Source organism: Chelonoidis abingdonii, chromosome 7 (genome assembly GCF_003597395.2).
Source record: "Chelonoidis abingdonii isolate Lonesome George chromosome 7, CheloAbing_2.0, whole genome shotgun sequence".
Taxonomy (NCBI): Eukaryota; Metazoa; Chordata; order Testudines; family Testudinidae; genus Chelonoidis; species Chelonoidis abingdonii.
In genome coordinates, this window is record NC_133775.1 from 66,847,590 (window position 1) to 66,860,414 (window position 12,825).

The 12,825-nt window shown below is 43.4% G+C and overlaps 1 protein-coding gene across 1 annotated transcript in view; it reads right to left on the reverse strand.

Moving 5' to 3' along the window:
• Positions 1–12,825, reverse strand: part of NOTCH2 (notch receptor 2) — a 142,912-nt gene that overhangs the window by 91,661 nt on the left and 38,426 nt on the right. Inside the window, exons 4-5 of the mRNA XM_032778319.2 lie at positions 12,434–12,769; positions 5,814–5,936 (exon numbers count right to left, since the gene is read on the reverse strand). Of these exons, the coding sequence (XP_032634210.1) occupies positions 5,814–5,936; positions 12,434–12,769 (459 nt within the window). The remainder of the gene's footprint in view (positions 1–5,813; positions 5,937–12,433; positions 12,770–12,825) is intronic.

Below are 12,825 nucleotides of genomic sequence, written 5' to 3' on the forward strand. Positions count from 1 at the left end.
GAAAAGGGATCATAATCCCATGTTCCCCCTACCCTCCCTGCCCCCTTTCGAACAGCTAACCCCCAATGGAGACACTACAAGGAAAACGACTGCATTCTCCCATAGCTTCTGACCAGCCTCTGTACATTTTAGTGCAAGGGTGCTCATTGCTCCTTGAACTCCCATGGAAGGGCCTGCCAGCATTACAAACATTACATCATCACTCACTGCTGGGTAAGGATTTAAAATTTCTGAAAAGTTAGAAGCAAATATATTCAGTAGTTTAGGGCTCAGTGAGCTGATTACTTTGAGATTTCAGAGCCAGTATCACCTTTCTACTGGTTAATTTAAAGCTTTTGTTTTATCACTTGAAATGTTATAGAGAAGTTCTTTGGAACTGAAAATTATCCTGTGCACAGCCCATTTTTTGCCCCCACAAAAATAGTATTACTTGTTACTGTATCTTTTTCTGCAACAGAAGCTGAAGAAAGTGGTTTCTGTCAAAAGAGTAAATTTAAACACAAGAAATGAGAGCACAAGATCTTATAGCAATTTTTTCACACTCTCTCTTTGATATTTGTCAGCCTTCTTGGCAGAGAAAAAAGTCACGCCACCTCAGGCTGACTTGACCAAAATTCCTCCCAGAGGCTGCCAGTCATACTGTGGCACTTTCATCCACCAGTACACAGAGCAGGCTCATGCTCACAGGGATTAAAACGTGCCCAAATCCCACTGAAATTAAATGGGAGCTGAGGTGCTTAACCTCTGTGGGTTCCTTTGAAAATTTCTGCCTAAAGCTCTGCTCCCTAGTGCAACAGATGAGAAGCACAGGACCAGAGTCACAACAATTGAAGTAAGAAAGCATCAACCCCTATGCCTGAAGAGAAGCTTAAGTAAGAGCAGTTTGTTAGAGACAAATCCACTCCTTGAGTACAACCCCAAACTGAAGTTAACCAGTGGATTCAGCTGCGATAGCCCCATATGCTTGTACACACACTTCACCTGAACGCAGATGTCCCTTAGATAAACAGGTGCACTCTCCATCTTAAAGACCATGGATTGCTTTGCCCATGAACAAATGGCTATGGTAAAGCCCTGATGACATCTAAAAACAACGGACACTGTGGTTGTCTACCAGCCTTTTATACTTCCTCTTCCTGTCCCGCCCCTCTTCTTCCGGCATGTGGGGTCTGGCCCTCCTGGCTCCACCCACCAGGTGGCTTGCGGCATTCTCTCTGTGTCTGCCACGCCTTCTTGCTACAGAAACCTAGAGATGATTTTGGGGGAGCTTCACCAAGAACCAACTGGGAAGATTTGCCAATGACAGATGCAGGAAGTTGCCTGACATCACGGTCTGCCTGACATCAGGGTCTACCTGCAATGCCAGGTGGACCACAGTTGAGCTTGCTGAAGGTGAGAGCAGCTGATCATTACTGACAACAACAGTTTCTGGCCATTGCACAATGAAAACAGGATTGAATCCTCAGAGAAGAAGAGTAAAGGAGAGGAAAAACCAAGAGCATTCCACAGCAAAGTGGGGAGTCTCCACAGATTGTTAGCTTTGCTGCAGCGGCAGGAAGACTACTAGGCTCAAAACACCAAACAGCCTCCAAGGGCTGAATTTGGGCATCAACAGAGAAATTCATGTTTGCAATGTGAAGTGGGCCAGGCTACAAAGAATCGAGCCTGGCAGATGGCTTCTTCAACAAGAAGGGGCTTTGAGACTACACAGTACTGTTCTTCACAAGATGCAGCACAGATTACATCAGGGATCCACAATACTGTTCCACGCAGGACGTGACAGAGATTAAGAGTGATTTGCTATAAAGGAGAAATTCAAATTGAAACAGTTTAAATTGGACTCAGTTTGACAACCAAGTTCTACAAGAGGAGGCTGCAGAAGAACACTACTAAGGCTTAGCACTTACATTCTCCAACCATTTCACAAAATGTAACATCTGTATAGGCCAAGCATAGTAATAAACTTGCCTACACATACATAAATTGTGACCACACTTAAAAAAAAAGGCAGTAAGTGGAGCAGCACTGCAGTTCAAGATCACCCCACAGGATTTTGGCTTCCAAAGCAGTGCCTCCCTTTACTGAATCATGAGATACCAGAAGTATCAGCTGTCACTTTCAAAAGACTCCAAGAATCAGTTTTTGCCTCCCAGCCTATCTCAGTTAAAAATTAGCAAAGCTCTACTATACAGCCATAAACAGCTGAAAATTAGTTTGGCTCCATAAGAGAGGCTCCATGTTTCACCAAAACACTCATGCAAGACATGTCAAGATCTGTTCCTGAAGCTCCACAGCTCGTTATTTTAAGAAATCCCAACCACAGAAGTATCCAAACCCTGCAGGGTTGATAGCAATAATCCTTGCAATTACCCAAAATTACTCACTTGGATTTGAGGCAGAATTTAATTTTGAGGATGCCTCAGTGGGCTAGTAATAGTAGCATCCCCTCTGAATGTTTATGTGATAACCCTACTAGATTATGATGGAGTAATAGTAATAAAGGATGACCCACAGCTGTGCTGGACAGGCATGGACTATCGGGAACCTGTCACATTACCATGCAAAGATTCAAGATAGAAAGATACATTCTGGTGGGAAACTCATGCTACACCATTTAGACGAATCTCTGAAGAGTAGCAACCGTGTCTTTGGTTTGAGGTGCCCAGTGCATTTTGGACACAATATAAAATAATATTTATCTAATTTAATTTGACATGGGAGAATGACATGGATATAAAAAGTGAAGGTTCCCTTAGCATGAAAAGTAGTTTCCTACATTCATGGGAGATGCCAGGTAAAGACTAACATTTCCAAACATATTTTTTTGTGAAAATGAAGCTAAGGTTGCAGGAAAGCATTATTGGATTGAATGTATACTGCTTTGAATGAACATTATGAGTTAAGGATTAGAAATGCAAAAGTTCAGAGTCAAGGCTGACCTAAAAGAAATCCAAATCACTGAAAGCGTGAACATTCAATGTTAAAGGAACCAAACAGCTGTAACTCTGCCCTCATAGCGCAGCCTCCCATCTTAAAAAATTGTGCACCATAAAGTATTGAAAATGTGTGCCAGAGAACATTAATCTTTTTTTCATACACATGCTCCTCCAATACCACCTGTGCTGTTTGATCACCATACTAACTTTTGCTCTTTCAACGTAAGTGCTACAGTTACAAGATCTGGGCACATTTTAGCTGTTGTCCAGTGACACCGATAACTGATCGCCACATGCCATATGGCTGGTTTCAGTGAGGTGCCAATACTTAATGTCTTCAGCACTTTATAGAACTGAGCCCTCAGTTCAGAACAGAGATAGCAGTGAAAATGCTGAGGTATGCTGAAGGTGGAACTGCTTGTTACTGAGAAAGCAGTTTAGGTTGCATACATTCTTTAATTCTCAATTTTTATGGCATCTAAAGTCTGCGTGGTATAAAATGCCGGTGTTCTTGAAATGTAATGTATACAAAGTTCTGATGTGCCCGCACCCTTAACTTTACCTTAAAATGAAGGTAATTCCCACATAAACCTTTTCTCTAAAATTTAGCCTGGTTCTAGAGAGCAAAGGGGACAAGGGATGCGGCATTCCTTCCCTTCCCCTTGCTTTGCAGAATGGGAGCCTTGTTAATGCACATGTAAGCTCCTCCAGACAACACCCAACTCCTGCAGACCTTAGGATATACACAGGAGGAGGGCTCTGCCTGGGTAAACACTTCTGTCCCTTAAGGGCCTTCGAAGCTTATGACAAACTTCCTGAGCCTAGCAGCCCTCAGCTCAGGAGGCTCACTGTGGGGAACTCCAGCCTTTGCCTTTGAAAACCTTGAGAATTTAACCACAGCCCCAACCTCCCCACAAGCCTTAGCAAGCTCATGGCCTATCACCAACATTTCCTTCACGTGAGCCAAAGCATGGGCTAGTTGGCACTTCCTGCCAACAAACCTATATGCCTAGCTAGGCTCATGATGGCCCAACAAGGCAGAATGGCCTCCTCAGGGGACAGGGCCGTAGCAACAAAGAACGTGGCCCCCTCCAAACATATGTCCGGGGCCCCTTACCAAAAAAGTCAATGGTATATTTCGATGACTTTGCCGCGTCTGAGATCACAAGATTCCAAGTGTGAGCTCCACATGGTACATACAAGGCACGGTCATTTATTTCTAGCATGCGGGCTTGAACTCCTTTATTCTTTCCTCTCATATTTGCGCCGTTATCATAAGCTTGGCCTCTCATGTCAGCAATGTCTATTCCTAAGTTGTTTGCCTTTTCAAGAAACACTTCCAATAAGCCCTCGCCAGTTGTATCATGAACATTAAGAAAACCAACAAACGCTTCATGAATATTGACCCCATCTTCACCGTTGCATTCATTTTTTTTCCACTTTTAGGGGCCCCCTTCCTTGCGGGGCCCTCTCCGGTCGGAGGGTACGGAGGGCACTCGCTACACCTCTGTCAGGGGACTATTACTAAGGGTCATGAGAGGGGTCAAAAAGGTACCCCATAAATCTAAGGCTCAGGAGGACCCCCAAATCAGCCTAAAGCTTGCAGAAGCTGCAAGTCACAACAAATCTTTTAAGGTCTGCAGTGTGGGGAAAGCATGAGAACTCAAAAGGTTCATTGAGGTTCTCCGACTGAGTGCCTCCTTCATGCTGTCCAAGGTCCCTGCTCTCTTCAGCTCCGCGCTCTGCAGAACTTCTGCAGGTTAGGGCTAGGAGAGGAAGCCACTCTTCAAACATGAATTATTTTCCTCCACTCTTTTCCCAAGCTCAGACAGAGAAAAGTGTTACAAGTCAAGCTGTGGGACACCTCACTCACTGATGTGTTTTCACTTAAAAACAAATGGTCTGATTAAGTTCAATTTTGGTGGAGAGTTATTTTCCATTGACAGGCCTCCTTTATGGCTGGTTTACAAAGAGGCTGATTATCTATACCAGGAAAAAAGCTAGAAAGATTTTATGAAACCTTCAGTATCCAGCACCCAAATTCTCTACCTTAAGCTTGCCTGAGCTGCTAATCCATAGAGATGTTCATATTTAAAAAACTTTAATATCGCCCAATCTAGTGTACAGCTCTGAAGACTACTAGATCTCATAGGAAAGTCCAATTAAATTTTGTTTGTTTGTTTTATAAGGAGCAAAGTGCATTAGAGGTCCACAAGAGTACAAGAAGCCTGTGTTTAGGGTCAGAATTCATGAACAATTTGTCCATTTCATTTTACATTTGTAGGAAAAATTCTACATTGGCTCCAGATGTTGTCTACTAGTTTTCCAGTTGTTTCTTTATCGGTGGATTTTGAAGTGGGGGCAAAATTACATTAAACTAAAAGTCAGTTGCAAACTAAGGAGTGGCTGGTACCGCACATTCCTACAGCATCCTACAGTAGTCACACGGGCACAATCCAAGTGAAGATTCAGTCACATGTATTTGATGCAATTTTTTTTTGTTTTATATTTATTTAATGCTTGTGACAGTCTCAATGGTTGTCAAGCCATAGAAAAGAAATGGCACAGCAAGCGTAGCACACAATTCCCATATATTCTCTCTCTCTTTTCCCTCACCAATATGCCTTATCCCAGATCTGCTGGGACCACTACCCAGTGCTAAAATGGGAATTTATCCTCCATTGTTGGGGTGGCTTTGATGTGGCCACTATCTGCTAAGAATTTCACTGACACTCACCATCACAGGCTACTCAGCAGTTGTTAACAGCTTTCAGACACTCCTGCCCTAAACTAGATTTAAACTGGTGAGTGAAAGCTTTTGCATCCCAGTTCTATGAGCCACTGACCCCCAGCAGAAATGTGTTACACAGTACCTACCTGTCCACTGTGGGAGGCAGTGGCAGTTGTAAGTGTTCACACCATCCACACACACCCCATCGTTCTGGCAATTATGATTTGGGCAGTCATCAATATTCTGCTCGCAGGTGCTTCCTTCAAAGCCTGGCCAAATTAGAAACATATGAAACTGAAATTATTTTCAGGGTCCATTAAAGAGGATTACCTGTCTGTGTGAAGTGGCGTTTAACATGCTTCTCCTGTTGGTCTAGTTCCCTGCTGCACAATGGAGCAGCAGCCTGACCCAAGACTTGTCAGTAACAATATTCTGCCATCACCGAGCCCAAAGGGCTTGGACAGATAGTTTGGCTTGTACAAGTAACAATGTACTCCAGTCAGTAAAGACTTAAGTCGCTTTACTGATCCTGCCTCTCCCCAGCTTGGGGGAAAAAAAACATATTCCAGGAGTTGTGAACATCAGCAGTTTGACTGATCCCGTTCTGGGCAGTAACTGGTGGCTGGTCCCCTGCTAACTTACTGTGTTCTCTTTATAGACTTCTCTGTTGCCTGAATGAACTAACATGCTGCAGCAGTTGTTAGTGCCTCTTGATAATACCCGACTCCCAGGTGCATCTACTTGGGTTAGCTTCATCTCACCCAACCTATAAACTAAATCCTAAATGAAGAAGAACTCTCTTTCCTCTTCACCAGTTTGGCTCATTCTTCCTCCCTTCCCCAATATTTAGTTCCTGTTATGTTCCAGGCCAGTGCAGAATACCCTTCCTGCTTGGGGACTTTCTCCTGCTTGTCTTCTCTCCCCATTCTTACCTATCTGTACCCTCCTCAATTTGATTTTCATGCCCTGACCACTTAGGGGGCCTGAAGAACCCAGGGCACTTCTCACAGGAAGCTATCCTTGTACCCAAGCCAAACTCCAACTCACTTACATCATGCCTCCTTAAAATTACCCTGCAGTTTCTGCTGGATAAACCATTCTTCACTTCTTGTACTAAAGGAGGCGGCATTTCGATGTGGCTCAAGTGAACGAGTCCAAATATATAGCTTGTAAATCAGATTAGTCTCTGGGGATTTTTGGATTATTACAATGACATAACCCCTTCAGCCAGAGAGTGCACTCTTCTCCTCAAGTGTCAGTGTTCTGTTGTGGACACTTCAGAGCTAGATTAGAGAGGTGTAGCTCTGATGCCAGCTCTGCATCAGTGATTCCCTGCATCTGATAGAAGGCTCCCAAGAAGTGATGGTAATGGGCTCCTGCACCTCACAGACTTCAGAGCATGGTGAATATTAGATCAAGTAAGTCCCAAACTGAACAGGTTTCACAGCATACTCAGGGACCAGGCATCTAAGACACATTGGAGAGTAGGGCCAACCTGCTTTTGAGTTCAAGGTCGCACAGAAATTAGGCTGTTTGGGAAAGTTTTCCGATCCCTGATTTTTCCAGTTTTTTCATCTCATGAATGCTGTGTGCACCCCCAAACTTCTCCAGGTAAAGTTATTTTGTAAGAAGACCAGATCATTGTTCACATGCTGCATTCATGCAACCAACATACCAGGACTATCGGTTCCAAAAGCTTAAGTGCCTGTCCCCAGAGATAATGAGGAATTTTCACTGGCTTTGGTGACATTAGGACTTTGCCTGTTCTCTGACAGATAATGCCCAGAGGAGAACGGCATATTTAGCTATTCTACTGTACCTCATATGAATTTCAGGTGCTTTGATGTGTGTGTAAAATTGAAGAGTAAAAAACAGAGACAGAAGAAAGCTATTAAATCATAGAGCACTTCCCATGCTTGAATTCTACACTAACATTTACTATTTAGTCCTCTGGGAAATCTTGTGAGGGGAATAAATCACTATTCCCATTATACAGATAGGCAAAATGAAACCAAGGTTGAGAGTTGTATTGTAATCCAGGGTTTCTCAATCTGTGGGTCAGACCCAAAACTGGGTCAACAGAATGTTTCAAAGGGTTGCATGGAGCTCGCTGGGTTCGCCTCCCTGCTCTAGGCACTGAAACCACTGGGGTGTCAGTGACACTCCGGTTTGGACCAACTGTCATGACAATGGGAGTCCGGGTAGGTCTCATACTCATAGACTCAGACTTTAGGACCAGAAGGGACCTCGAGAGGTCATCGAGTCCAGTCCCCTGCCCTTATGGCAGGACCAAAACTGTCTAGACCATCCCTGATAGACATTTATCTAACCTACTCTTAAATATCTCCAGAGATGGAGATTCCACAACCTCCCTAGGCAATTTATTCCAGTGTTTAACAACCCTGACAGTTAGGAACTTTTTCCTAATGTCCAACCCTAAATCTCCCTTGCTGAAGTTTAAGCCCATTGCTTCTTGTTCTATCATTAGAGGCTAAGGTGAACAAGTTTTCTCCCTCCTCCTGATGACACTCTTTTAGATACCTGAAAACTGCTATCATGTCCCCTCTCAGTCTTCTCTTTTCCAAACTAAATACATCCAATTCTTTCAGCCTTCCTTCATAGGTCATGTTCTCAAGACCTTTAATCTTTCCTGTTGCTCTTCTCTGGACCCTCTCCAATTTCTCCACATCTTTCTTGAAATGCGGTGCCCAGAACTGGACACAATACTCCAGCTGAGGCCTAACCAGCGCAGAGTAGAGCAAAAGAATGACTTCTCGTGTCTTGTTTACAACACATCTGTTAATGCATCCCAGAATCACGTTTGCTTTTTTTGCAACAGTATCACACTGTTGACTCATATTTAGCTTGCGGTCCACTATGACCCCTAGATCTCTTTCTGCCATACTCCATCCTAGACAGTCTCTTACCATTCTGTATGTGTGAAACTGATTGTTCCTTCCTAAGTGGAGCACTTTGCATTTGTCTTTACTGAACTTCATCCGGTTTACCTCAGACCATTTCTCCAATTTGTCCAGATCATTTTGAATTTTGACCCTGTCCTCCAAAGCAGTTGCAATCCCTCCCAGTTTGGTATCGTCTGCAAACTTAATAAGTGTACTTTCTATGCCAACATCTAAGTCGTTGATGAAGATATTGAACAGAGCCGGTCCCAAAATAGACCCCTGCGGAACTTCGCTTGTTATACCTTTCCAGCAGGATTGGGAGCCATTAATAACTACTCTCTGAGTACGGTTATCCAGCCAGTTATGCACCCACCTTATAGTAGCCCCATCTAAATTGTATTTGCCTAGTTTGTCGATAAGGATATCATGCGAGACCGTATCAAATGCCTTACTAAAGTCTAGGTATACCACATCCACCGCTTCTCCCTTATCCACAAGACTCGTTATCCTATCAAAGAAAGCTATCAGATTGGTTTGACACGATTTGTTCTTTACAAATCCATGCTGGCTATTCCCTATCACCTTACCACCTTCCAAGTGTTTGCAGATTATTTCTTTAATTACTTGCTCCATTATCTTCCCTGGCACAGAAGTTAAACTAACTGGTCTGTAGTTTCCTGGGTTGTTTTTATTTCCCTTTTTATAGATGGGTTAGATCTGAGTGAGTGGCACCGCACCCCCATGAACCATGAACAGGTCACAACTCCATTCAGACAAATTTGGTCCTGACAGGGGGATGGGGCCAAACATGAGCAGTGCTGCAACCCCAGAGGTTGCAACGCCTGGAGCAGAGAGCCAAACCCAACCAGCCCCATAGCACAGGAGCTGCCACTGTGGCATTACGAGCACTGCACATAGCATCCTAAATATTTTGAAAGCACACATCTCCTGGTGCACATTTCCTATCGCATGCAAATGCCAGGTACTTTTTTGAGCAATGTAGTGCTTAAAACATGTTTGGAAATGGCTTTGAATAGAAACCACCAGCCCCAGCTAGCAAGCTTATTCAAAAGCCCCAGGTACCTTACCAAGGACTGCAGATCATGATCAATTTGAAGCATCAAGGGCCACACTGATTTGGAGTTACAGCTCCAAAAATGCAAGTGGTCAAGTTTTTTGGTAACTTCTGATCTTCCAAATGCCCCGTCTAATTTACTTCATTTCAATTCTTATAAAATACAGCTCAAATTTTCGAGGTGTGATTTTTATGCCTATTTCAGATAGTGTACACTCTGCAATACTGTGGCTGAATTTGTAGTGGAACTCATCTCTTGCTGCAGAATTGTCCTAAAGTTCAGCTTTAATTGTTAAAAGTTTGATTTCTAGCCCTTCTGGTCAAGGTGCATATTTGAAGTTCTCAGTATGTAAAACAATGCATTTATGCCTGCCTGAGTCTGTCACAAGCCTGAAATAATGCAGAGGAACAAACTGCCCCCATTCATGTCAATCAGGGCCCCACAGACTGACATTGCAGCTGCAACACTTGGCATTTTCCCCAAGATGCCACAGAATTCATTATTTTGCTGCATCCAGACACCTGATGCTGTTTTCTGCTGTTGGGACCAGACTGCAGCTGGGTACATACTCAGGTAGCTAGCCCAAGCCACTTCCCATGCTGCTGCTGCCACACTGCTATCTTTAGCACGCTAGCTTGAGTAGAGCTAGCGCATCTGTCTACTCTCATTGGAAAGCACGCTCCCAATGGCTATGTAGACATACCTTTAGAGATTAGTGTCCCCCGATACCACAGGAAAAGCCCTGCATCACAGCAGGCAGGATAGATCATTCTATTTAATATGCCTTTTGTGTCACATTTCTAGGATGTTCTGCTTTAAATAAAGAGCAGTCTGAGGCCACAGTTGTATGACATGGTATCAAGTGCTACCAAACACATGAGGTTATTTCCTCTTTCTACGAGGTATCCCAGTTCTCTCACACAGTCTCTTCTGGTCTGACAGATTCTTTCCTGGACAAGCTCTTGGAATTCCCTAGGGTTCTTATCTTAGTAAATGGGCAATTATTGTGATGGATAACAATGAACAGTCACTTTCCCAGCCACGAACTTCCTCTATTGACTTGTTTAACATTCTGTTGCCAAGTCAACTCCTTATTTGTCAGATATTTACAGCTATAAAACTCATTCTCACCACAATTAAAAGGAGTTTAAAATGCTGCAAGTTAAACATCTATCTCATAAGTGTCATTTACTAAAACTGACTGATCTGAGAAACTTTCCATCTGTTTAGAATTAGGAATTGTCTACAGTTTTTGTACCAACTTGCCTAAAATTGGAGAAAAACTAAGTTAAACTGGTACAACCTCTAGTGTGGATGAAATTATACCAGTATAAGAAGGGTTTACACTGGCACAGATTTTCGTAAATTTGCCTCTAGAATGCTGGAATTTCCCCTGATTTCAGCTAAGTGACTTAAGTTATTTCAACATTTGGATTATATAAACACATAAAAATGAGTTGGGAACCTAAAAGTTTTACAATCAACTATACTGTGCATTCAGAGTAGCTGGATCACTGAAGAGAATACTATTGACACCACTCTAACGTCACAGCCATTACTCCTTGCTTTCAAGCCTCTCTAGCTTCTCCCTCAACTCTCCATTGGTTCCTCACACCCTTCTGCTGGCCCCTTTCCCTCCCACTCCACCCACTGGAAGGGGTCAGAATTCAGGCCACTAGGAATCATCTCCCAAAACATCAGGATGTTTCTTGGTGCCTTAGTTGCACTGGGGCAAGGAATGCCAGGATGCCTTTGCCTTCACCTGGGCAGCCAGTGAAAGTACCCTGGCTCACCAACTTTTTTTCCTTTTGATTTTTTTTAAATGGAAAGTTTTGTAAACCAAGTTACAACAATACAACACTGACAATTTAGACATGAATGTCAGTCAGGACATACAAAGGAAAGGTTCTCAGAGCAACAAGAACTCACCCACACTGTATATGTTGTGTAATAAGACACATTAACAGTAATTATCAAAATGATATGCGGGTGCGTTAACTGTGGTAACTTTGTCTTCATTTCCTGACTATATTTAAGGTCCAGATTTTAACCAGATCACACTGGTCTGCAGGGAAAGGTGCAAGGTGCTCTCATAAAACCTTGCGTCCCTGCAAAAAAGGGTAACTTCACTCATGTGAGCAGTCCAATTGGTTTTGCAGGATCAGGCCCTTAGTACTTGTTCTTCTCTGTTTTCCTCTGCAAATGCTTCCAGCACAAGGCATGACAAAACCTTGGGCACCTCAGAGGTCAAATAACTCTAGTTCAAAGAACTCAGGCTTCACTGATGAAGCCTGCAGAGCCTGCTAGCCATAAACCAAGTCTTTCTTTGGAAAAAAAAAAAAGAGAGAGAGAGAGAGAAATCAAAAGGCAATGGGTTAACATGAAAGCAACACTAGGTTGAGAAATCAAGCTGTCTCAGATGTCAGAAAATCTGAGCAAATGTCAATAATATTAACTAACATATTCAGCCTTATCACCTGGGCCCCAGGACCCACCCATGGTTTTCCTATCATGACCCTTCCACTCCTTTGATCTTTAACCCCTTTCTCCTTCCCTATCACTGGGAGACTCCTCCCCTTTCATATTATGAAACAGTGAGCCCATCGCAACTAAGCCTTCATCTCAGCTCCCTTCCTTGTACAAACTTATGTTCCTTTTTCCTGGCCCCCACATCACTTCAGTATTGGGGGGGGGACCATACATCAGAAATAACCAAAACTTAAGTGCTTGATTTCCCAGCTTCACCATTGCATTCCATCTGAGTTTTGGGAAGGACTAAGTATTTACCTGGCAAACAGTTGCACTCAAAGGTAAAGTCACTGGTTTGATGACATGTCCCTCCATTCATACATGGTGATGGTGAACAAGGCACATATGTGTTCTCACAGCGGTGTCCTCTAAAGCCTGGCTTGCACTGGCATTGGTAAGAACCGGGCAAATTGTGACAAGTTCCACCGTTTTGGCATTGTCCTGGTGTGGCACATTCATTTAGATCAATCTCGCACTTTGGGCCAGTATAGCCTGCTAGGCAGGTGCAGGAGAACCCACTTCCAGATGTGATACATGTACTTCCATTGGCACATGGCTGAGACATACAAGCATCAATCCACTGGCAGTCCTTTCCTGTAAAACCAAGACACGTGAGAGATTCTGTCAATCAGAAATTGTTTGGATGGAAG